This window comes from Semicossyphus pulcher, unplaced genomic scaffold, assembly GCF_022749685.1.
Source record: "Semicossyphus pulcher isolate SPU_LCO1_2020_fin unplaced genomic scaffold, fSemPul1.0.p SCAF_4, whole genome shotgun sequence".
Lineage (NCBI taxonomy): Eukaryota > Metazoa > Chordata > Actinopteri > Labriformes > Labridae > Semicossyphus > Semicossyphus pulcher.
In genome coordinates, this window is record NW_027211715.1 from 8,772,157 (window position 1) to 8,798,847 (window position 26,691).

Here is a 26,691-nt window from a genome sequence, read left to right on the forward strand (position 1 = left end):
GTAAAGAGTGTTTCAGAACCAGGTCATACAAGTGAGAAACAAACTGCTGATTGACAAAGCAGCTGTTCTTCTCACTCTCCTTTATGGAGTACAGACTTGGATCACAAACACTCAACACATCTGAGCTCTGGGGTTCTACCAGCAGATATATCCCCATAAAACAGTATTTGTTGAAAAAAACTTAATGCACAAACATCAGTGTGCATAAGGACATACATCAACTGCCTTGTCCCCACAAGCATAAAATACCAGCTCATTAGGAAAGGCCATGTTGTAAGAGTGCCAGACCCACGCCTTCACAAACAGACCTACAATTACAGGCATACCAATGAGCACCAAGAGGTCTTTGCAGGAGCTTCACATCAAGAGGAGCATTTCTGACTGGCTTAAAAAAAAAGAGATTCTCTGAAATGAAAGGAAACCATCACAGAAAGATCCATTTAAATGCACTAGTTGTACTAGCAAACTTGAGCATAGATTCCAAGTTATAGTGTCAAGACTTTTTTCCATCAGCTGCCACTTAAAAGTAAAAGGAAATACTTTGCGAACTAAATCACCTAACCAGCTCTCTGTAATGGAAAAGACTGGTGGAATGGAAAAGAAAGAAGAGATTGTGCAGCAAGAAGGCCAGTCCAAGTCAACAGCCAGCAGCACCCTGCATCCATGCCCACACTTCAATAAAGTTTACAATTTTAGGATTGACCTCCTCAACCATGCCAAGACCCAGAAACAGGACTGGGAGTGGAGTATCGTCATCCTAGGGTGGAGGAACATCATATTCCACCCCAAGTGATCACTTTTAACTTAGATTATCGCGGAAACGCAACATTTGTATGCATCTACTCTCATGCAAAACATCTATAACCAATACAATTCCCAGTTGGGGTTGGTTCCCTGTTAAACTATAATCCCAATATCCATCATGTGTGGGTATGTGTGTGAGTGTACATAAGCTTATTGTTCCCAAAAATGATGAAGGAAACACATGTGACTTCCGACTCCCTGCTCTGTTCCTTCCAACGTTCCACTGTTCTTATAGCAATTGAATGAACAGTTCACATTGATGGAATTATATGTAAACACAAATGGACACGTGCACACACCCACGAACACAAACATAAAGAGCTGCGGGACACAAACCATAACATGGAAATACATGGACTGTAGATATTGACACACATACAGGCACAGACATATTGTTTTCTGTACAATGGCTATCAAGCTGTCAGATTTGTTTTTGGAATGACTTCCCATAAGAGCATAAACAATACTGTATTCCCAGGGAGGTAAATATGTACATGTTCATTTTTTCTTTCTGCTATATGCAAGTTTTCAAAAACAAGAAATGTGACAAAGAGAGTAAAAAGCATGACTTATGGTCACAAAGTCAGATAACATTCTTGCCGTTCCAGTTGCTGGTCTAAGATGATCTTTCAAGCTAGACAACAAACAGGATGTGGATAAACTGTATTGTGTGATGAACCTTCAAATATTTGATAGAAAACGTCTTATTTTTTATTTCAACTAGTGAATAATCGAAGCAAAAACAAATGTGATTAAGTATATTTTTGGTCACGACAGAATCAGTAGTTTCAGAAAGGGCCCTTAAAATTACACATGTATCTTTACGTTCATGTGACAAAGCCCTGTAGTGGCTGACATAATCATAAAGGGAGCAGAAGAGGAGATCATGTGACATTGTTATAGTCTGGGCAAGGTCTACATATAGAGGAGGTCAGGTTGGAGGGATGGGTCAATAAGACATCAGCATCAGAGACCACTGTTCCCCCTTACCAACTGAGTCAGTGTTGTTTTAGTAATAGGAAAACAACCATAACCAATGACCACGATCATTCCCTTAACCATACAGTAATTATCATAAATGTCAATGTAACAATGTAACATACCATACCATAACCAACCTTAACCCAAACATTGTCACTTGTTAAAACATATATTTGAGATGTACAGTGTTTCAGAGAACAGTCCCCTCTAAAACATGTGCATGACACATCAGAGTATTGGGCAGGTAGGAAAGGGTGTAGATATGCCTCGAAGGTGGGTCCAGTTTTTAAAGTTTTTAAAGTGTTTTAAAGGATATCACTGTGTCAGTTGGCTACAGACTGTGGTGTCTGTCTACCTTGCTGGTTCTAGCAGTAGACCTCCCACACACTGACAATAGAGTCTGTGTTAAAGAGCTTACATAACAGAGGAGATTACACCGGGCACTGAGACACTGAGTCTCTATCTGATAAATGAACCAGTAGTAAACCACCAGGCTGATCATCAGTCTGGGGTATATGTAACATTGGCATTGTGAACCAAGTAGACATCTGTGCTGCTACAACTGTGGTTATATCTACACTTTAAATAGACTACCTTAATGTAAGCAGCAGTGTTTTATTCCATCACAATAAACTGCATGGATTTGCCTCCAGGCAACAGATAGACAAACTATCTTCTCTGACCTCAAACTGCCCCTCTAGAGACACGTATATTATATCATCAGACTTGTCTGAGTTCAATAAAATGAGGGGCTGAAGTAGGTCCGGGCTTCTGTTTAGGGCTGGAGCACTTCTGTATTGGACACGGTGTGACCAATCAGTAAGATATATATAGATACATTTATGAAGAGAATATGTATGGTTGGTTGTTTTGAGACTTACCTGTGCCCATATATACTGTGGAACTGTCTTTTTGTTTGTTGCCTCAGGACATTATTGACCACTTCTGGTCAGGCAATATCCTGTTAACGGATTGAGATGTGCCTCTTGGATGTATACAAAAACATAAACTTACTATATAAAGATATTTACAGGAAATGAACACAAGAAAATTTCATGGGCAGAAGGAATATGATTGAGCAGTAAGGGTCATTCCCTCTGACAGCAAGGACAGTGAGATGACTCGGGAAGCATGGATCCCCGAATTAGGTTAGAGACATTTGAGAGTTCATGGGTGGGTCAGCAGAGTAATGCGTGTGCGTGTTTGTTTTTTTGCATGTGTGTTGGTGGATGAAGAAGGGTACATGACACAATTCTGAGATTTCAAACAGAATAGGAAATGAGAGAGTGCTTTGTGAAAAATGGAAAAAAAAACTTGTTCACTCAACAGCCCACACAACAAACAATTAGAGACATTGTAACACGCATTTGCATATATACAGAATGTACCCGCCACACACACACAAACACAACCAAACACATGAGCGCACACACACATACATTCAGTTGGATGTTAGTTTATGAAATGTGAGAAACTTTTATACATGAGGTGTAATTAGTGTTGATTGGTTAAATGCTTGTATAGCTTGTATTCTTCATTGTGTTTATCATAAGATACAATAGGAAACCTTGATTTTCAGTAACCCTCATTGTCCACATTGTATCCCTGAAGCAGCCCTCTGTCTGCTGTTCACATGTGACCAGTGCAACCTGAGCTTGCAGAACCTGAACATCTCATGACCGGCCACAGCAGGGAACAACGGGAACCAGGCCGCAGTGACTGCACACGCTCAAGATGCCAAAGACAAAAGCATGCCAGAGCTTTCTTCAACTACTAAAACCGTTTTGAAACTCTTTCTCACAGATGGGATTTGATGATTCCCAAGGATTTGTTTATTTGGTCCTCTTTGTAAAACGAGAAATTAATACAAGTTAAAATATGTTGAAATATAAAATATATGAACCCATTCGTCTTACATAAATGTGCCACTGTTGCGTCAAATCCTCAAACAAACCTTTTTTGCACTGCTGTCCAAAGGAGGACAAATGCGTGACCTACTTTACATTAAAGTATGAACCTGTGCTGCTCTCTTTGATGGACTCAGGCCAGGAATCACCATAGAGCTTTCTCTCTCTATCTCTCTTCCTCTTTATTTCTCATCCCTCTCTCTAGCTGAGCCGCAGCCTTTGTCCAGTGGCAGTACATTTCAAATACTCTGTGTCTGACTGAGGTTTGAGGCTGATATTTATAAAGTCTTTATGTCCGTGTGATTGAATTGTGCTCTGGGTAAGTCAAAGTGACCAAACAGAAGCTTTTTGGGACTTTTATAAGACACGATTAAGGAAAATGTAACTTATTTCTTACTGTCCTTTTTGACCTGAATGTCAGAGTTTTAAATATGTAAATAAAAAGTAAATGCCCTTCACTCACAAACCCACACACACACACACACACGCACAGGCACATACATTGTGTGGAGCTTGTATTGTTTTCAGGTTGTTGCTCCTCAAGGTTCAGAGGAAGGGGGTTTCCTATTGGTTCTCAGGAAGAAGGCGTCAGCGCAAGAAGACAATCAGAGGATGTCTAATGACAGGATCTGCTGATAACAGGCCTCTTTCACACACACATGCGTGCGCACACACACACACACACACACACACAAACACACACACACACATGCACACTATTCCGATGAATATCATTATCAACTGATGAAACATACACTGACGATGTCTTACCGCCAAACACAAGGGTTGACTCAATGCACACGCACATATAATACACACTATACTCGTCGTTATACTTGCGTGTTGTAAGAATGAGTGCACTTTTGTGTGGTAATATGCATGTAGCTGTCTTTGTTGCTGTCAACATAAATCTGAGCATGCTTGGTCTTGACGTGGATGGTCACAGGAGCTGACAGAAAAACACACAGCAGGGTGTCGGGGGATTTTCCTGTTTGTCAGTACACATGTTGAGTGATGAGAACACAGACACCTAAAACATACCTGTAAATCACTGGGCCCAGCAACCTGGGCTGAAGCTTTAGCACCTAAAACAGATGTCTGGAATTGTTCTATGTATGTCACTGTCGCATTACATACTTCAAGGACACAGAGCGACAAAACATCTCAGCGTCTCAGATCAGCCAAAAAAACATCATGTTACAAAAGTTAACCTTGTTGTCATGCTGGTATTCTACAACCACTGACTCTTCATTAATGCCGCTTTTCACAGCTAGCTATTTTTTTTTATATTAGTATCACTCTAAATTATCCATTTGAGATGTCTGATACATAGGCCACAGGAATCTTCTTCACCTCCGATTTTTGGATGAAACAGAATGCAGTAGACCAGACAAACTACCAAGATACGTAAGGTAAGATATCAAAGCAGTTTACTGTACTCCACTCAGAGCAATACAGTGAAACATGAAACTGCATCTCAGAAGTCTCTGGACATGAATATGCATTCAGCAGACCCAAGTATTAGCCTATTGATTCTTGTATGAACGGGAAATAAGTGACTTTTAGTTTTAATTTTAACTTTCCCAACTATCATGAGTTGTTTTATAACCAAAAACATTCAGACAGGAGATAAAACCTTTAAACTATCTCTATCAGTATACACTAAAACATCACAAACTGTGCACTGCTTGAGATTTTGCATGGGAGAGTTGACTTGACAGCCAGAGTCATTTACATGGTCTTACAGCAAAGACATTCATCATTGGGCCGCAGGCTAAATCACTGCTGTGTTAAGTCACTTGGAGATGTGAATTAAGTAACATCTTCAACACTAAAAATCTTTGAGCTTATCACCTTCAGGAAAGTCATCCAGTGCAACACTGTAGTTAAATGATGTGTTTTTATTTGTTTTTGGACATGAGTGAATCTCTAAGACGCAGCTGAATGAGATTAATCAGGCTTTGTACAGACAGACAACACTTGTTTGTATGTGTTTTTGCAAAATGTCTTGACAATTAAAAAACGTTGAACATAATCAGAATGAACTTTTTTCTGATCTATCTTGCAAAAAGATATTTCACTGACGAGTACTGATTAGGCCTGACTTACTAAATATCATCAGATTGTGATGATTATTGCTTATGTTACTGTTTTTCTAAGACCATGTGTCATATCTGCTCATTATCTTGTTAGAAAAATGACTTTGGCTTTGATCTGATTGTTAGACAGAATATTGAATAACCAGCTGGAAAATGATTAGAAACAGACCTGATGTCCAGCCTTTCCTGAGCGGAAAGTTTTGATTGTTAACAGGAGACCTGGGAGGTGTTCCCCATTCTGTCTGACATGAAAGACTTTTGTTCCATGTAGATCAGGGTTATCTTGATGTTTCTCTTGATGTCCTCTCTCTGCCCACTGACACTATTGTGAGTCAATATTCTTCAAGTACTGCTTGCAACTGAGGTGTCAGCTTCACCTTAATAAACTCAGCTTCACCTTAATAAAATCAACAGGGAGTTAAAAAAAGAAAAACCTCCTGTAATCCTTTGAGGCTTGGACCTTTTATCCATGCTGGCAGACTGGATCTTTCTTCTTTGGCTGATTCTGTGACCTGCGGGTCAAGAACTAGATCACAGTCTGGAAACACTGGGACATTATAATATCAGGCACAATACCCTGGCATGAACTGAACAAAAACAAAACAAAAGCAAAAAAACAAAAAACAAATACAAATCCATGACTTCAGCAACACAGTACCTCGCGTGGCAATTTAGAAACAAACTGGGCATAGCTAGATCAGATCATCCAACTGGTGTTAAGGGCCACCCTGAGAACTTGAACCCGGGGCCAGCAGAAACAAGTTGTAAACACAACACTGACATACAGTATATCTACAGAGTTGATATTTCAATTATAAATCAATGTTGCAAACTTGTCAGCAAAAGTTGCTAACTTACACATACAACTGTTCTGGAACAACATTATCGTTCATTTGAAGTTGTATTTCTGGCTACCCGGCAGCAATGAGTCCAACATTCATTCTTGTTAAGCTCTATTGTTGGTCACTACCAACTACTAAGGGAGGTTGGTAGAGAGGTTCACTGAAAACAACTCCCTGCTAAAGACGAAAATTAATGCTACCAGTGAGAAATAATCAAAAAAGCTAAATTCCAAACTGGACTGAACCATCTCTGAACACAAAGAGGAAGTTGCTCACAGCAATTGAGCAAATCCATCTGCTGAATAAAGTATGAAATGTGGTTTAAAGGTTCCAATAAAAAGTGGGCCTTGAATTATGATTATTTTTGTCGAATCGTGAAGGTTGTGTTGTTTGTTGTTCTCTATCTCCTGCAGTTCTTGTACTCTGCACTTCTATTCTGTTCTGATGTGGGTCCCTTGTGTGCCCTGGTAAAAAATGGGCCAACATTTTACCATTTTTAAAAGACAATCATACATTATTTATGTGTGTTTACTACACCTCTAGGCACACAAAGGAATCGTAGAACATTCACTGTTGTGCAAATGGAATTAAATTATACAGAAAATATTGCTGATGCACTGCAGGCTTTAAATACATCATTAGAAAGTATTGTGTTTATGCTGAATTTACAGATTTCATACATTTGTAACAATGGAGCCAGCCTGAACAGCTGTTTGTCATTGTATTGCATATCTAATTAAAAGTAATCAAATCAATCAATCAATCAATCAATCAATCAAATTTTATTTGTATAGTGCCAAATCATAACCAGAGTTATCTCGAGGCACTTTACAAAAAGAGCAAGTCTAGACCGACTCTTTGTTATGTTATTTAAAGAGAGGCCCAACATGAATCATCATGAGTAGCACTTATTCGCAATATTCGGCACAAGCAATGAGTGCTTGTTGAGTTTACAACTTTGACGAGCCAATCAGAATCTCCTGTAATGACAACAGACTAATCAGAGCAAAAAAAACTGCTCAGGGCCAAAAACAATGATGACTTCTGGATGCTCGTGTGGCTGCAGGATTTTGTTTATGCTTTGCTGCCATTGTTACTGGTTACTGAATTCATTGAACAGAGCATCACTTCCAGACAAAGGAACTGCATATTGAAGTTTTTTCCAACTTTATTTCAGTTGTTATGGTTGAAATTTTTCTCCTAATTTTAACTGACGAAAAGTAATCTAATACTGAAGTCACATATCCCCTATCTAATCAGACACAGGGGCCCAATTACAATACACTACCACAACCTGTGAATCATGTCAGAGCTTTCTTTTGACCAATAACACAAATGTGACCCTTTTTTTCAAGGCAGGTCTGATAAGTTTCCGGGCAAAATTTGTAGTTTCTAGTTGTGCAATGACATCTGAATTGTAACAGCACCTTTTTGGATCTTAAACAAAACCACAATGAGTACATCTTGGATATATATTTGTCTGCCGACCAATCAAGATGCCATTTCCATCACTTCAGTTTCTAACAGAATGGCTGTATAACTGTGGCAGTGACATGGCCTATATTTGTGTATTGAACATATTTAAAAGAATATACTATCCTGTGAACAAAACACTCGCATTTAAGACTTACATGATCGGTGAGATTCACCACTAAACAATGGCAGAGGATGTTGATCACTCAGATGTAATAAAACTCCCACCAGCTGTTGCCGAGATAGAGATATCATGATTACAAAAATGGAAAGGAGCGTGGAGTCACAGGGACCTTGACCTTTGACCTTTTGCAACCAAAATCTGATTAGTTCATCCTTGAGTCTAAGTGGATGCTTTTGTCCAATTTGAAGATTTTCCTTGGTGGTGATTCTGAGATCTCACAATCGCAGACTACAATGGGACAGCTAGACGAACAACCAGAAAACATTACGTTACATCAACATCTACATCCATCCATATCTATACCGCTTATTCTTTCATTGGGCAAGAGGCAGGGTACACCATGCACTGATCGCCAGTCAATCACAGGGCTGACACATAGAGACAGACCTTTCATACTCACATTCACACCAATAGAGTCACTTAATGAGCATGTGTTTGAACTGTGGGAGGAAGCCAGAGTACCCATGCACGGGGAGAACATGCAAACTCCACACAGTCTGAACCGGGATTCAAACTAGGAACCTTCTCGCTGTGAGGCGACAGCGCTAACCACTGCACCACTGTGCAGCCTATAGGAACTACAACACAACACAAATGGGCATGTTAAAGGGAAGATGGAATGAAGGATGGGGTGATGGGAAGACATACTTCTTAGTGTGGCTGACTCAGTCTCCTGACACACCCCCATGAAGTGGTAGTAAGACTCCATCTCAGCCGTGGAGATCCGTACGGTGGAATAGGCTTGTCCATATTTACCACAGTGTGGACAGCGAGACAGGGGCGTCTGGCGTCGCTGTCTGCAGAGAGTCTCCATCTCATTACTCCACCTAAGCTCACCTGCCACTAGCGTGTGTGTGCTCCTATCTACTGTATCTCCCCATTAGCCTGCACACTGGCTCTGCAGCAGAGACAATGGAAAAATCCATGATTCCTCGATGCTGCTGCTGTCTGCTACACACACACACACACCCTCTCACAAGCACAGTTTCTTTCTCCTACAGCAATGCAGCTCTTTTTGCATGCGTCCCTGACCAGCAAGATGCCTCTAACATCTCTGCATCTCTCCGTCTGTCTCCCCGTCATAATCACGGTGTTAGAAAGTAAAGCCTATTACAGGTTATTTGCATAAGCCCGCCTCCTCAGCTGTGAGGGAGTGACTCCACACTCAGGTGGTTCATTTCACCTCTGTATGCTCTATTCCATTGCAGAGGTGTTATTTTAGGCAGCACTGCATCAACGTTACAGTAATGCAGTCGTGACTGACACACACACTCGAGCCTTTGCAGCTTTTTCTGAATGCTCACAGCAAGCAACAGACATGACAGCAAGTTAGTAAGACTCATGGAACATGAAACCACATTCCATTTTCATTTTGATATTAAAATGTGGTATTATACATGTTTATTCAAAGTCTGCAGGTTCAGACAGGAATAGGTTTTCTCTGAGGAAAACTCTAGAGGATTCCTGAGCTGTCAGTGTGTCATGACGGAGAAAGCCCTGTGTTAAAGGGGATTAGATTAATGTATGCGATTGGCCGTGGTTGTCACACTCCAACATCTACCATGATAATGAATTCTTTCTAATCCAACCTTGTATCTAAGTAAATGGATTGTACTTATATATAACTTTTCTAGTCTTCCGACCACTCAAAGCTGCTTTTACACTACCTGTCACATTCACCCATTCACACACTCATTCACACACTGATGGTAATGACCTAAATGCCAATCTCCAATCAGGATCTATGCCCATGCCACCGGGAGCAATTTGGGGTTCATTGTCTTGCCCAAGGACAATTCGACATGTTACTGTAGCAGTCAGAGATCAAACCCCCAACCTTCCAACTGAGAGACGACCGGCTCTACCACTGAGCCACAGCCGCACTTCTAACCTAAGCGGTGTGTCAATCACATCTACACTGATCTGTGCTGTATCACTAAATCAGAACACTAGTTAGCCACTGTCCTAAGATATGAACAAGAGAAGGTTTAATCTCATATGTATTCCATGGCTGACTGGGATCATATTGGTAACATGTAGCCTGTATCTTAGTTCTCTGTGGTGCAGAATAAGAATAAGTTACCTTTACTCATTACGGTAAAAATAATGACTAACATTCACAATTTAAAGCTCCTGTGAGGAGTTTTTTGCTGGTTATAAAACAGACGGAAATTAATTCTGATAACTCTATATGAGCTACAAAAGCAAACCAGACCATCAGCGACAAGATTGATTATTTCTATGTAGTTATTTTTAATGTCTTAAAACTGCTGGTGGAGGGTAGGTGTTAGACGAAGCTATTGATTGCACGCTGCCTTTGTTTACATTTTCCAGGTCAAAAAGTTAAAGTGAGTGATACATATGACTGTTAAAGAAAGCAGGATGATATTTTTTGTTAAAAAACACCACTTAAGCATGTACAGGACAAAATCAGCCAAGAGATAAGACGTACGGCTTTGTCCACAGGGGCCACTAAAATCGACACAAAGCAAAAGTTCCTCACAGGAGCTTTAATAATAATTATTTGTTGGATGGTAAACATTAATTAATTTCAGCAATGCTGATACGTTGGATAAATTGGGTATTGGTTTGTTGTATGATGTTGCATTACTCCTGCGTCTTTCTTATTGTTACATTGGACCATGTAGTCCTACATGATTCTGTTTCTTTCTCCTTATGTTTAATAATCTAAACTACAGTAAAAACAATAGGTTCCTGTTGGTTCTGAAATATAATTTTCTTGAAGTAAGACTTTACATAAGAGCAGACACTGCAATGTCAGCCACAGACCAAAACAAGCATTTAATTTAAATTGCATAAAAGAGTGACCGAATAACTCCAATTGTGATTGTGATGAAAAATTTTTTTTTTTGTTTCCAATGAAATATTTTTAGTTGTAAAGGTTATAATTTATATGTATTACTATCCCAGCAAGAATTTTTTTGTTCTAAGAACGTTCTGAGAATGTTACGTGCGATGTTCTGGTTTTGGTTCTGATGTTTTGAGTGGGACTTTTTTTATTTGGTTTCCAGAATGTTCCTTTTAATAGTAGGAGAACGTTCTCTGAAAACATTTTCAGAAAGTTGCAGTGAGAATGTTCAAATCACATTTCAGGAACGTTTTATAAATCACTTTCTGATCAGTTCAGGCCATACTAACGTCCTGAGAAGAAACATCCAATCAAAATGTTGTAGTAAGCATGTTCTACCTTTGTTTTTATGTAACTGTAATTGAGCAAATGTTTTATAAAAGGCGTTCTGACATCCCAGGCCTCAATATCATCCTGAAAATATCTTCAGAATGTTGCAGTTAAAATGTTTTGTCTTAGTTTAAGTTTTAACGCTAAGCACTAAGAACTTTATGTGAAATGATTAACAGCCTTAAAACATTTTTTGAATATTAGATTAAAACGTTTTCTTTCAAACGTAGTTAGAACTTTTAGGTAATGTTAGCCAATGTCATGTGAACGTTTCCTGCCAGCTGAGATATAACTATATTTCTGATGCTTCTCTTTACAAATCAGGTTTTTGAAAAACCATGTGGTGTTCAGAGCACCCAAAACAGACTGGTTAATACAAAAGTTCTGTTGTCAGCTTAAAAAGCTTATGAGAAATTAAAGCTAGTTTTTTGTAAATATTTCCTTTGCACATCACAAAGAGTACAGCTCAAGTTTTGCCAAACTGACGACCAAATGCATTTGTACTTTGTACTGTAGGGCATTAAGTCAAGAATGGTTACAAATATAGGTGGACCAAAAAATACAAAACCAAATGACAGAGCTGTTACACTTGTACACAAAGCGCAGCAAAGAGGTAAAAACAGTAACAACTTTCATGTCCAGTGAAGTCATGTTTATGTATCACATATTGCTACAAACACTCAGCAGCTCAGACTAAGTCCCAAATATAACCTCTGCACCATCACCTTATCTATCAACCTTTCAACACTGCTGTAGTGAATATTCAGTGCATTCTTCCTACATCGTACACTCATCACTACGGGAAGAAACGAGCACCAGACACGCGAGGGGCCCCTCAGTTTAACAGAACTTAAAACTGAAACTTGTCAACAAGTACTCCACATAAAATAGTCCCAACTTTGGACTGCAGGTCCATTTTACTCTGGCTACAAACAACACACTCTCACATGTAGCTGTTTGTTAGGTTAGTTTAGGCTTCCAATACCCCTCGCTAACAGTGTCAGAGTGGTACCAAAGCAACAGACAGGAGTTCAGATTTGTTCCAGGTGTAGACTCTGGATATTATGTTACCACACACACACACACACACACACACACACACCTGTTAAGATGCAAAAACAGTCATATTTGGCTTACACATTACTGATCCCATGCCGCTGCTGATTTGTTACAATCCACACAGACAGGAGGGTCCGAGCGGCTTGGCTATACCAGCGTCCAGTCCGATGTCCACCACAACATAACACACACATATACACCGATCCAGTGAGACTACAGTCCAGTTCTCAAGACTGTCTGGTCTCCCTTTACCCTGCAGGACGAGCCCTCCTCTTTTTTGTTGAAGAGAGCGAGAGAGAGAGAGAGAGAGAGAGAGAGAGAGAGAGAGGCCGAGTGCGAGACAAGGGAATGTGACTGTGTGTGTGTGTGTGTGTGTGTGTGTGGGTGGGTGGGTGGGTGGGTGGGTGTGTTTTTTTCTTCAGAACAGGGGTCTGAGCCTCTCCTGGCAGCCTTGTGACCGGCTGAGCTGCAGAGTTTTTTTTACCACACGTTACACAAATATCCTCAACAATACAAACCATCATGCAGCTGGGACTTCCCTTCCCCTCTGCATCCTCCACTGTTTGCTCCCACCTTTCCTTCCCCCTCTTGCTCCTCCTGTGTTCCCCTATTTTTAAGGCTGTTCTGTGTTGTTACATTCTCTTATGAGACAGAGAAATAAAGAAAAGTGTGCGACGGTTGCTGTGATTTTTCCTTAGAACATCAACTCCACTGTTTCCTTCCTTTATCGAGTCACCCATGTGCCCTTTCCCCTTATTATCATTTCTTACTCTTTCCCTTTCAGTTTCTTTTTTTTTCGTTCGTCTTTTTATACTTTGTCAGCACTGCACATGTAATGGAAGCAGCACAACAGTAGCAGCTCCTGTCAGTGTCTACACCGGATGTGTTCAGCCACAGTACTGCTTTGCGCTAGAAGTGTTTTGGCAATTCTCAGAGCCAGACACACATTCACTGTGGCTACATGCAAAAGTTAGAAAATAGACCTGGAGTGACAAAAAAAAATGCTTTGGCTTGCAGTCAGAAAAAAAAAGTTTCCACTTGGTTGATTTGGTTAGCACTGTCGCCTCACAGCTAGAAGGTTCCTGGGGGCTTTTCTATACTCCGGCTTCCTCCAACAGCCCATAGACATGCTCGTTGGGTTAATTGGTGACTCTAAATTGCCCAAGATGTGAGTGTAAGCGTGAAAGGTTGTCTGTCTCTTTGTGTTGGCCCTGTGATTGATTGGCGATCAGTCCAGGTTGTACCCAGCCTTTCACCCAATGACAGCTGGGATAGGCTCCAGCCCCCCATGACCCTGAACAGGATAAGCAGTATAGATAATGGATGGATGGATGGATGGACGAGGTTAAAGTTTACAATGAAAACGATGTCAAACAAATGCAATGGAAAGAGACTGAATTATGATTTATGTGAAGCGTTGGATTACATTAAAAGCTTAGCGTTCTCTCTCAGAGACATCTGTGTAAAATGATGGAATGATCCAATCATAAAACAAAAATATACGCCATTTTTCAATCATGTTTTCCACATGGTTTAAGCATGGATACATGGAAAGATGTCTCCCCATTTACCCGGTGTTCTTCGCCTGGTTTTGTGCACATCATTCATGCCAATTAAAGTTGTTCGGACATACACTTTGCTGTTATGTGGGTGCGACCCACAGGTGACTACAGGTGGTTTGAATGATCAGATCTTCAATAAATCCTGTCCTGGGAGCTCTTTCATCCACATGTCACAATAATTAGGTCAACACTGGCCAAACACATCTGGAGCTCAATCATAAAGCTCAGCTCTGGGTAACCACACAGCTGGATTCTGGCAGACGTTCTACATCATTTCTTCCTCTTACATCCTTCCTAGTTATTTTCCGTCATGTTTATGAGGAGGTGTTTACAATAAGTTCCAGTTGGGCCTTTTTTATAATGAGGTTTTTCATTGTGGTCTCAGTCCCAGCTTTTTTCCCTAGTCCTCTCATCCACCACTATTGTCACCCTCTCAGCTATTCTACGACCTGCAAAAGTTTTCCCTCTCTTCCTCAGATGTCCCTGCCTCCTCCTTCCACCTCTCTCCTCAAGCAAACATGCGTCACAGGCCTGCTTGAAAATAGAACTTTTTCCTCAATAAATCAGCTGTCCAGGGCTTTGTTGTTTAAGTGTCATGTGTATATTTGTGTGAAGCCAAACTGTAAAGGAAGCAGCAGAACAAAGATTCACACACACGTTGGTAATCAGGTGTCCCCCTGATCTTCTCACCAGGCAGTGTCTACAGTTAATCCTCTTAGTGTATCTATTTACAGGCAGTTGTAAAGGGATATTTTTAGCCATGCTACTGTAACTACTAAACAAAGCCAGTCTATACAGAAGCCAACTGGCTACTCACATGATAAATATCCACAGCAAAAAATATAGACGAAACTCAAAGATTTGGTTTTGGCTGATCAATCAATATGAGTCTAGACACAGCTATTATTGAATCAATGTGTATTTTGGTTTCTTGTCGCTGCACTGACAATTGATTTTCTCACATTGCATCTCATATTTGCAGGCTGCATTGACAGCAGGTAAATGTGAAGCTGATATTGTTGGCTTGTCGTTCAAGAACAGCAACAGAGTCACAAGTAGTAGAGAAAGGGGAGTAAAAGGTAAATGGACTGCACTTATATAGCACCTTTATAGACTTTCTATTCTAGTAGTCTTTAGACCACTCAAAGCGCTTTTACACTATATTCATACACACATTTATACACTAATAAATCATTGTCATTGACACACATACACACACTGCCAGGCTATCCCCCCAGGAGCAATTCTGGGTTCAGGGTCTTGTCCTTGGGCGCTTCAACATGTAGACTGCAGGAGCTGAGGATCGAACCAGCAACCTTCCGTTTGAAGGGGCGACTGACCTCTGAACCACAGACATGGAAGACATGAACGAAATTTTTATCCAATAGTATAATGATTATGTTTAATAGCCTTCTCATGAAAAAATGGTTGATTAAATGATTGAAAGATTAAAAGTAGTACCACAGATTAATCAGCGATCTAGAGAGGTTTTAACAGACAAAAAACATCCTCTTGAAATACAATATTTGAAGTGTTCAATTCAGTTTTTCCTTATTTACAAAAAAGAAAAATACATATATAGAAACTTGCACACACAGGATCTATACACATGTATTAATCTTAAGGTGGAATGTCAGAGCGGTGACCCTGCCACACAGACGTTCCAAGAAGTAGGGGTTAAGTAGGGGCCTTTCTCAAGGGCACCTCAGCAGTCCCCAAGAGGTGGAACCTCCAGCACCTGGACCATCACGGACCAGCAGTCCAAAGTCTGTCCCAAATGTTTCCAAAGCCATATCCCAACAGACTAAACTATTACAAACCCCATGTTTGTGCTGGAACAAAGCCAATATTTAATACATGTGTTCTTTGTATACTTATTGATAAAATGTGTTTCATCTAGAATATATCATTGCATATCCAGATACAGAGCCTTGACATGCTCTGTCTCTTTATCTATCAACAACTGTCCTAACTGTGTACTTTAATAATCAGCTGCAGGGAGGAGGCTTCATTACATCATGGATTACATCATTTCAGGCCCTGGCTACCTCACTGGGAGTGACCTTCTCCTACTGGAACCAGTCAAACACTACAGGCTTGAAATGGCAAACAAGGCCGAACATTTAAAGTCACAGTCCTTTGAGGATCAACACAATGAGCACATGAACGAGTAATGACTCACTGAAAACGTCTGCCACCAGTAGGTGCTGTTACTACCTTCAGCACTTTGAATAATTGATGAGCAGCGTGTTCCCACCGGTCCCACAGCTAAAGGGAACAGCTGTTGTCTTCTGCTCTCTGTTTAGCCACAGTTATTCTTTTTAACATGCTGTTTTATGATATCTCCACCCAAAAACACTTTACACAAAGTCTTCTCATGCTGGTCCACAGCAGCACTGACAACTCAGAGAGTGGGTAGTAGTTATAAATGTCTAACACTCAGGACTTTGAAAGACTTGTTTTTTCTATTAGTTAATTACAGAGGCCATTTTTTGATAAAGAGTTTTTGATCTCGATAAAGAGTTAGTTTGGCTGTTTCCACCTTAGTGCTTTACTGTGTTATCATACACACCTGCAATAATGTAGTATATGTGATTGCCCAGCAGGCAATAGGAAGCAAGTTGTATACAACAAACATCATTCAACTTTCGTGGAATTTACATTGTGGTCTATGCTTGATATACAACACCTATTGATGTGTAAAATGGGGTTGCCATGGTAGACTGCATGACAAACAGGAAGTGGAAAACATCAAGTACATGAGACGTACTTGATGTGGTCTACACATGACCTAGGCAACATACTGTATAATATGTGTGTGTTTTCTAGCCCCTGTAGTGGACACAAGACGTGCTATTTAAGACCTATGTGCAGTATCTGACAGCAAAATGTATAGCTGCTTCAACCGGCCTACAATAACAAGAGGAGGCTGCTACTCCCCCTGAAACTTCTGGGGGAGCGAGGGCCATCCAGTGCAGCTTGTAGTTATATTTTCTATTGTTCAGCTGTGCTGTCATGAGCAGAACTGGTCAGCTGGCTCCAGTCCAGCTGACAGAAATAAAGACAAATGCTTTCCAAAGGATATGGTTTCCCACCCCTCTACACCACAACAACCCCCGTATAAGAGGCAGGAAGAGGAAGCAGAGAGAATGCAACTCTGACGTCATGACAACAAAGGTTGGGGGCTGGTACGGGGGGTCTCCGGGTAATACCACCAACACTGAGCAGCTATTAGACCTAAACCTCTTAACCTCTATATGTTGTTTTCTTCCCATGACCAGGCCGGTGTTATATAGGGCAATTTGAGATCTTTCATCCAAACATCAACCAAATAAAATATTGCCAATTATATTTAGAAATGTATGTTATACGGAATTGTGTTTGCTTAATCCAGCAGATATAAATGCTCAGTGACAAATCCTGCTTTTGCAGGAAGAAAGGCAGGAGAACTATTTTTTATTAGACAACTTCCTGAAGAAAAACATCAGTAATGCCCAAAATGTCCTTCACCATGATGTAACCAGTGGATCAGGAAGTGTGCAGGAGTCATAAAAAGGAAAACCATCTGTCCCAGCTGTGACCTCTGACCTTGCCTTTTTTTCACCTCTGTGTATGCAGCGACACAACTTCTTCACCTTTCTTTGTTCCAGGTCACAACGTCTTCACTTCTGTGTGACCAAGACGGAACATGTATTCAACTGTTTTGCTCTTCAGTATCACATGTTTCCTTCCATGGACAAGAAAAACTGGGCATCCAGCCTTCGCTACTGTTTTGTCACATCTGGAGCTATTTCAGTGACAGGATGTACTTTGCAAAGGCCTGGGCACTTGACTTTGGACTTGTCACATACTCAGAAGTTTCTCTTTAGGGGAAGATGTTTATCTTCTTAAATGACAAGATCAATGTAAATACCTAAAACTGTTAGGACATTGAAACTGGTCTTGGACCAACTTTGAGCCATATTTTTTGTTGGCATCACGACAAGCACAAGCAGCAATCCAGCATTCTTGGTATTTTCCATCATTTGAAACAGGCTTTTCCCATCTGTGTAGTACTTGGTGCCCAGTGCAGAAGGGACAGCTCACAGGTGGGTAAAGAGGAAAGTGTAAGTGAGAAGTTTCCAAAAGTATTTCTGAAACAAGTGTTTCCAGACGTACGCTGTGTGAAAACAGCGTAATAGGACAGATTTCTAATGGTTTAATAAAGGCTTCTATTGGCCATGTACTCACAAAGCTTGTTCATCTTAAAGAACAAGCAAAACTGATAATAATTCACAAAAAGTAATGTGCTCAACAACTTCAGCTCTTCACTCATTGTACCTTTTCTGTGAGGTCGTGAGTTTTGAAAGACCTCAATATGTCATCTCATCCTGCCAACAATCTGTCAGAAAGACAAGGGCCGACACTGCAGCTCTGTGCTGTCAACAACAGCTTCAACACATCTGTGCAGAATATGTTGAAGCCTTTGATGCTGACATATTGTAGCGATTACTCAGACATGTTAATGTTTTATCCAGTCTTCCCACCCTCTAAGCCCCTCTCTCTGTATATTTATGACAGATGTTGAAAAAAATTCTTCCTTGTAACCAAAGATACCTGCAGGTTATTCCTTGGCAAAGTGCTTTACTTTGATGGTGAACTATGTAAAAAATTCTCAAAATACCAACAACCCAGTTATTTACGGCTGTCATGCTAATCCTCTTAGCTCCATTACCAAGTGGTGACTGAAGTACTCCAACGCTGCCATTCTTTGTATTTGTACATTATTTAATTCTTTCCAACAGTCTGTGAACAGCGACGGCAAAAGTGAGAAAGAATTTGAGTTACTCCAAGAGCGATGAGGTATCTATTTGCGGGTATGTCAGATTAATAACTCTCCTCAAGCAAGACGGTTTCAGCTTGGAATCCAGGTTCAAGTTTGCATGTTCTCCCTGCGTCTGCGTGCCTTCCTCCCACAATCTAAATAACCTGCTTGTTAGATTAATTGATAACTCTAAAACCCAGAGGTGTGAATGTGAGCATGAACGCTTGTTTGTATGTGTCAGCCCTGTGATTGACTGGTGACCTGTCCAGGGTGTACCCCACCCAAAGACAGCTGGCATAAGCCCCAGCCCTCTGCGACCCTGAACAAGATAAGCAGTACTGATAATGGATCGATGGACGATGATGGTTTAATAAGCAGTGGTGCAGTGGTTAGCACTGTTGTCCCAGCAAGGTTTCTGGTTCAAATCCAGGTTTGGTCGGCAGGTGAATACAATGGCTGAAGGAAATTGTGGAGCAGGAATAAAAATTAGAACCATGTTGGCAACACTGTTCTCCAGCAAAAAACTCAGCTGCTTTAGGAGTATCAAAAAAACTCACATTTTTATGACAGAAAAGAGCATGGCCCATAAAGGGAATTTCTCACTGCAGAAATTGTATTAGCAGTCTGACTCAGCCTCCCAGAAATTAGGTAACAGTCTCCTTCAAGCTTGTGCAAGTCTCCAAGAATCCAGCATTACATGTAATGTTATCCATATTTATACTTTCAGAGTCTAAGGAGGAATTTCCCTGCAGGCTCAAAGAGATATTGTCCCCCCTTTCTACCCTCTCTTGTTGCCTGGAGCAACAAAACACAGCAACATTCAGCATCATCCCTCCCTACAGCCTGACCTTTTTCACTGGAAACTCTGAAGGTCGCATACGAGGACCCTGTAACACACCCTCCTTTGATACAGCACCAGTTTAGGAGGAGCTTGCAGACGGAGCACGGCTGGAGGAGGGAAGGGGGTTCAGTTGAAAGGAACTTTAAATTGAACAAGAATCTGATTGTCTTTCTGAGCAGCGAGCTCTTATCTGCAGGCCTCAGCACTAATCATCCTGACAAGCAGGGCTCAGTGGGACAAGGGGGAGCCATTTTAGATCGAGCATCCATAAAGCGGCATGTGTGATCATGAATTATGCATGAGGAGAAGGCAGACGTTACGGTAAATTACACATCCTGGTGCTGCTGTGATGTCATCAGCCACCAATACAGGATTTTGCTGTGAGTCAAGTTGTCACGTGCTCTATTGGCAATGACAAAGAGGGGGCGTTTCGAAGAGGTGTGAATATGTGGAGGTGTGTATGGGGAAGGGCACATAGACACATAGATTTCCTGTAAAACACATATATCACAGGAAACCACAGGTCCTCAACAGATTTTACAGCAATATCCAGAAATATCCAGAAAACCATCAACCAGGACAAGGTATAGTGTCACTGCACAAACGCACGTTTAAATATACACGAAAAACACATGAACATTTCACACTATATTTGCATTTTCTTTATTTATTATTTCCATTTCATGCCTGCCACCATAATGAGAAATATATGCATTGTGTTTAACACATTAGAAAAAACTGCAAAAATGTTTATCATGCAAGTTTAGTTTAAAGCCCATGAAAAATGTAATATATTTTGGATGATGTAGGCGATTTTCAGAAATGTGACGAGGACATCTCATTTGTCCTCACATGTCCCGTGCATGGTGCACTGCTTGGGACACTCGATTCTTTCAACTCACATTGTTAATTCTTTTCTATTACAGTTAAATACATGGGCTTTCATCATTAAGCCATACAGGCTCAGTCTCTCAAACTCAACCAGTGGTGTACTCATCTCCCCCCTGATGCCCCCATATATGGAAAAAAAACGCTGTGAAAGTGCCCTCATGGATGCCTCTGTTGTAGATAAACTTTCATAAAGTGTCCTCTGAGTGCCGTTCCAGTGGATACATGATACATGTTGGAAAATTATTTAGCCTCCGCACACTCCTACGTGTGAGACAATGTGCCCTCATGGTATGCCTCTATAATGGAAAATGCCCACGTTGTTGTTGCGCATCACAACTTTCTGTGCGCTGGTGCCCCATGACACCCTTTCTGTTTTTTTGCCCCTGCCCCTCAAACAGCCTGACTACGCCACTGGATTTGTCAGACATTTCTTAAATGAGATTATACTTTAAAGAAATAGAAGTCATGGGATGGTCAAAAAGACTTTTAATAAATATTCCAAAAAATTGCTACGAGGCTTAACAGACAGTACTGTGAAATGACTGTTTGTGATTGAAGTTATGTAATCATGTCCTGGCCTACGAATGCTAACCATCAAATAGCTCTGCGTCCATTCTTAATCCATTGACATGGATATTACTGCGTAACACTATATTTCATTTGATCAAGCTCCGTGGCTGCTCAGCACAAACATAGAGTTAATATCCAGCAGCTAATAAAACATCTCTGTCAAACCTCACTTATGTGCAGACAGCTTTTCTGTCTTCTTCCACATAAGCACAGTATAGGTCCAACCCAGCTGAGCAGCAGTCTTATCATAATGTAAGTAAACACAAAGAGGGCTGTCTGATGTGATATTCCTGGTTGTCTGAGCAATCTCTTATTCTAACAGCACTGACCTGAGCACACAGCAGGCCAGTCATAAACTCCCACACACCACTTTAGAGTTTCCTGTAAGCACCTACCTCTACAGAAATAAGGATACTAACAGCACTTTTAAAAAAGATATTACATGGGGTACGCACTGAGCAGGGTACATTCACTACATATTAGAGTAGTAATAGTATTGTCCCGGTATTTATTTTATATTCTTAGACTTTCAGCGTTCCTGGCTACAAAAAAGTCTGTCTTATAGCACCTCTAACAGTCAAGTTAACATGTTATATCTCTCTTTTAGAACCTGTACATAGTCAAAAACGGAAAATAAACATTTATTATAGTTTAAGGAAGAGTTGTGGAACTAATTGTAAGAGCGAACTGAAACTCACAAGAACTGATCATCAGCTAAAAGCAGCGGTTATAACGGAGCATCAGATGACTATTTGATGTGACAGTCATGTGACATTGAGTACATTCCCTAATCAGTCGCGGAGGTCAACCAAGATTAACTATGTCCCGTCATTACAGCCTTTTGCTCCAGCTGCCCTTTCTTACATGACACTAATGAAAGGCCGACATGACGTTCAGACAACATGCTGTTTGTTGACTGTCTTCTAAAGGACTGGACAAAAGAATTAGAGAGAAAAGAATGAGCGTGCATAGCTTCAAAATCAATAAGGGGAGGAGAAACGCCATTATCCAGGTATACATTTACAGTTTATGGTCACCAAATGTAATGATATAATCACTGCCTGAAGCTCTGCGGTAGTCTTACAAACAGCAGTCTGGCTCAAACAGGAACGAGGTAGCTCCCTGCTGGTGAATAAAGCAGGGGAGCTCACTGTGTCGTTAGAAAGGAAAGAAATATAGAAACTGGAGTAAATACAGAGACAGCAGATATTCTCCTATAATCCTGCAGCAGTGAAAGACTTACTGAACTTCACTCTTTACTGCAAATAAGCTCCTAATACACTTCTGGTTACATCTAAAACTTAGCCCATGTTTTTACTTTAGAAATTATATTCATATTGAGCATATAGGAAACCTCCTGTATACACCACTCATTATGCAGGGTTCTGATTGTCTGTGTTGGTTCAGACATGCCACTAACAATCTTTGACTCCTTCATTTCCTGCCTGACTCTTCAATTCCTCAAAACTAACCAGTGAACTATTTGTTTTGTCAATATTATAAAAATATTTTAAAAAAGGGTTTTCTGATCTTGTTTAACCAACAGATCTTAAGTGGGGAAAGAGAGAAAAAGTCACGTTAAGGACTATTTTATCTATTTTTTTTAGGTTCAGTTGCAACAACTTCTTGACATTGACTAGGTCCATTAAGGGGAAGTTCTGCTGCCACTACATGGGGACACAAGTTTGTCAACTGCTGTTTTCAAGGTCAAAAATGAACTCAACTTTTAACTAGAAATGGATGAGAGAGAAAAAAGGTCATTTGAACAATTCAATGACAAATGGTCAAACTCCGTCTACTGATAGATATCTACTGAAGTCCTTAACGGACATGCATCCATACATTTTATTTACTCCATTTTCCTGTGATGACAAGTTATTTCTGGTCATTTTCTCGAGATCTCGACTTATTTTTCTTGTTAACTTGGGAAAACTAAGCTGGTTTTCCCATTATAATGGATTCATTTTGTCCATTGACTTGCGATAACAAAGCTTGTTTTCTCGTGACAACAGGATAATATTCCAGCGATCTAAAAAACAAAACAACAGGTCGGTCACTGCGATTACAGTACAGGACATGCCATGCTGCCATTAATGAGGTAAGTTAAGCCTGTTTGTATGTTTGTTTTGTGCTTTTACCACTTTGGGGATTCGAGATATGATCATCTGACGTTACGGTGGTGCCGCGTCGTTATCGTGTGATAACATAATAAATAAGTCGAGATCTCGAGAAATCTACCAGAAATTACTCGTTATCATGGGACAACGGAGTCAATAAAATGTATGGATGCATGTCTGCTGAGGGCTATATATGATGTGATGAAACATTTTTTTCCAGACTCAAAGGCTTCTAACTGTCCCATGCACAAGTCATCTATGTTTTAAAATGCAGTCTTATACACTCATATAGAATATGTGAAATAAAAGCGTAAGAGGAAATAAATTCAAGGACCAACTAAATGTGACCCTTAAATATTGTAGTTTGGGTCTGTTGTTTTTGTGTTACTCCCATCTGGGGGTCAACGATATACAGTGCAGTTAGTTTGAGCTTCATGTAAATGTATTTCCCTAAGAAGTACTACGGTATAATATGAAAATAAGAGAGAGGGGCTTTGCTAGTGTAATATAAGGGAAAAATACCCGAATCCCCACACAGAAAAAAAAAGATCCTCTTTAAGTAACACCTTTAGGCAGCATCCAATGCTGCAAACACTGTATGCATCCCATGTGAGCCCGGCTACCAATACATCAGTGTAGCTCTGTTTCTATAGTAACACTGTGCACAGGCCCTCCTCCGCCCCCCTACCCCTCACTGCTCTATGCTTCGATGCAGGAAGTGCAGTGATGGAGGATGCCGTGCCATAGTCTCCAGCGTGGCACATTAACCTACTTCCTCACTTGCAGGAGAAATAACCCGGACGCAGAATCAGAGAGAGAGAGAAGAGAGACGGAGGAAGAGAGAAGGTGAATGGAGGAGAGGACAGGGAAGAGAAAAAAGGGAAAGGGAGATGACGGGAAAGCAGAAAGAAAGGGAAGACAGGATGGAGAGGGATAGATGGGAGGGAAGGAGGGAGATGTAGAGGGGATAGAGAAGAGGGGGAAAATGAGGAAGAGAGAGAAGTGACATTGGAAAGAAAAAAGCAAAGGAGAGAGAAAGAGAAAGTAAAAGAGGTGACTAGTAAGATTGTAAATGTATTACATATTGATCCAGAAAATCATGTAAATTAAAAAAATAGTGCTAATAGGATTGCTTGTCATTCACCAGCAAATGATTACACCTAATTATACTAATAACTACTGAAGGCCTTATTCATTCAAAAGGTATCATATGTACTGGCTGTTTATGTTTTCAGTTGCATCTTTGTAAATTATTCAAAATAAAACAGAAAATCTAATCTTGGTCCCAGCAAATATTGATACATATGATGTATCAAACACCAACACCAGCAAATCTCATTAACAATTCATGTATACTACAAAATAGAGAATTAAACACAGTGAAAATAAACCAATAAATATATCTTTGAATTTGCTGATACCAGCAGAAAACCAGCACCGGTGGAGCTCAATGACTCCCCTCTCGTATCCTGACGACATAGTTTCTCCTCTGCCCATGTGCAGAGCATCCCTCTGCATCCCTCATCACGCAGCGGTCCTGATGAGAGGATGGAGATCCCCTGCCTCTCTTTCATCTGCTATGCATTCTACACATTTCCAGCCAATTCAGGGATTTCCAGAAAAAAACAGCTTATCTTCCTCCATGGGGATACTCCAAGAGAAGAGAGCTCTCCTAAGCGAAGATACTCCAGAAAAAAAAAAGCTCTTCTGGTTCCAACTATCTAAAAATGTAAAAACGTAAAGAAGAAACAGGAGGAAAGGACGGATTGTGAGGACTTACCGACATGAGTGATGACACACTGCACCCTCTGTAGCAGCTCCTGGACCGACATCTCGTCTTCTCTCAGCCAGCACAGCATCTCACGGTGTGGGTCGCATCCACTCTCCTCCGCGTCTCTCTCTACCCGCTCTCTCTCTCCGCTGCCACGCCTCCTCTCGTCACCCTTCCTTTCCCGACAATCTATCTTGCTTTTGCTCCCTAATCTAATTGTCTTCTTTTGTCTACTTGCTGTTCTTTCTTCTAGGTCTTTATTCTTTGATTTTTTTTCTTATATTGAGCCTCTTCTGTCCTTCATCACAGCTCCTCCAAATCCAAACAATCAGGAAGCCTTCTGATGACAGTGATGATGCCACTCCCAGCCAGTCAGCAAAATAGTAAACCTGGGGATAAAATAGTCATCCAGGCACAGGTGAAGTGACAAAGCTATTTAGGGAATAAACAGCCAGTAGCTCAGTCAGCCAGTCAGATAATAAAAAGGCAGTTAGCCCGTGTTTGGTGAACAAATAATGCGTTCATTTGTCAGCCAGTCAGCCAGACAATAAACTCCAGAACCAGTCAATCAGTCTGTAAACAAAAGAGACAATTACTTGTCAGCCGGTCAGTCGGCAAACTAGATAGAGAAAAAAATAGCCAAAAGACTGAGCCATGTGTAAGCAAGAGAAAAAACAGCTAGTCAAGTATTTAGGCTGAACAAATTAGTCAACAAAAACAGTGACAGAGACAGTTATTCAGCCCTTTTTATGATGCTGGGAAAAAGATCCAAACAGCAAAAAGAAGCCTTCGACTCCACGATAAAATAATCCTCACAGCAAAAAAAAATTTAAAGAAGAAAAAAGAAGGTATGGGAAGAAATTATGCTCCTCAGGAAGTGGGGTAAAAAACTGAAATATATCCTATTCAGTCAACTCCACTGGTAGGGACACTCCTCTGGCTCTGTGTAGGAAAGCACTGCTGCTGCTTTGATGATGCTCTGTTTGCTCTAATAAAGAAGCTGAGTCACAATGAGAGAAAACGAATCACAGGGCTGCTATACCTGCCTGCGGGGCGGAGGGAGACACAGAAACAGAAGGGAGGGTGGAGGGATGGGGTGGGGTGGGGGTTAATAGGTCCATGAGAGAAATCCTGGTGCCTGGAGCTGGGCTGTAAATGGATTGGAGTTAATGACTAATCCTCAAATTGAAATATTGCCTGAGATCTAACACATTTCAGGTAGGGGAAATAACACTGAAAATCTTTTTGAAATGAACATTGTTTTTTATAGTCACTTAAAAGACAATATCCTTGCTATAGAGCGGATTTCACCATCCTTTCCGCATGAGGGCTCACTGAAACAAAACAAATCAATAGCCTCCTCTCATCATTTGTCATTCATGCTTTGGCTGCCTGGGTTCATTCAGAGCGATCAGACACCACTCTTCTGATCCCGCTCCACGTTTTGATTCGAGCAAACAATGCCAGGCAGGGGCATTAGCATCTCTCCATGAGCCAATGGCTCCTGGGACTGTGGAGATTTCCTGGGAGACGACCATTAGCTGGAGACATCTGCACTCAGCCTCACCCTGCCTCTCACTTATTTTC

At 40.8% G+C, this 26,691-nt stretch overlaps 1 protein-coding gene across 1 annotated transcript in view; it reads right to left on the reverse strand.

Annotated features, from left to right (window-relative positions):
- The window catches only part of mcf2l2 (MCF.2 cell line derived transforming sequence-like 2), a 123,907-nt gene extending 98,499 nt beyond the window's left edge, over positions 1-25,408 (reverse strand). Inside the window, exon 1 of the mRNA XM_069679499.1 lies at positions 25,114-25,408. Within this exon, the coding sequence (XP_069535600.1) occupies positions 25,114-25,192 (79 nt within the window). The 5' untranslated portion in view covers positions 25,193-25,408. The remainder of the gene's footprint in view (positions 1-25,113) is intronic.
- Between the last annotated feature and the right edge of the window lie 1,283 nt (positions 25,409-26,691).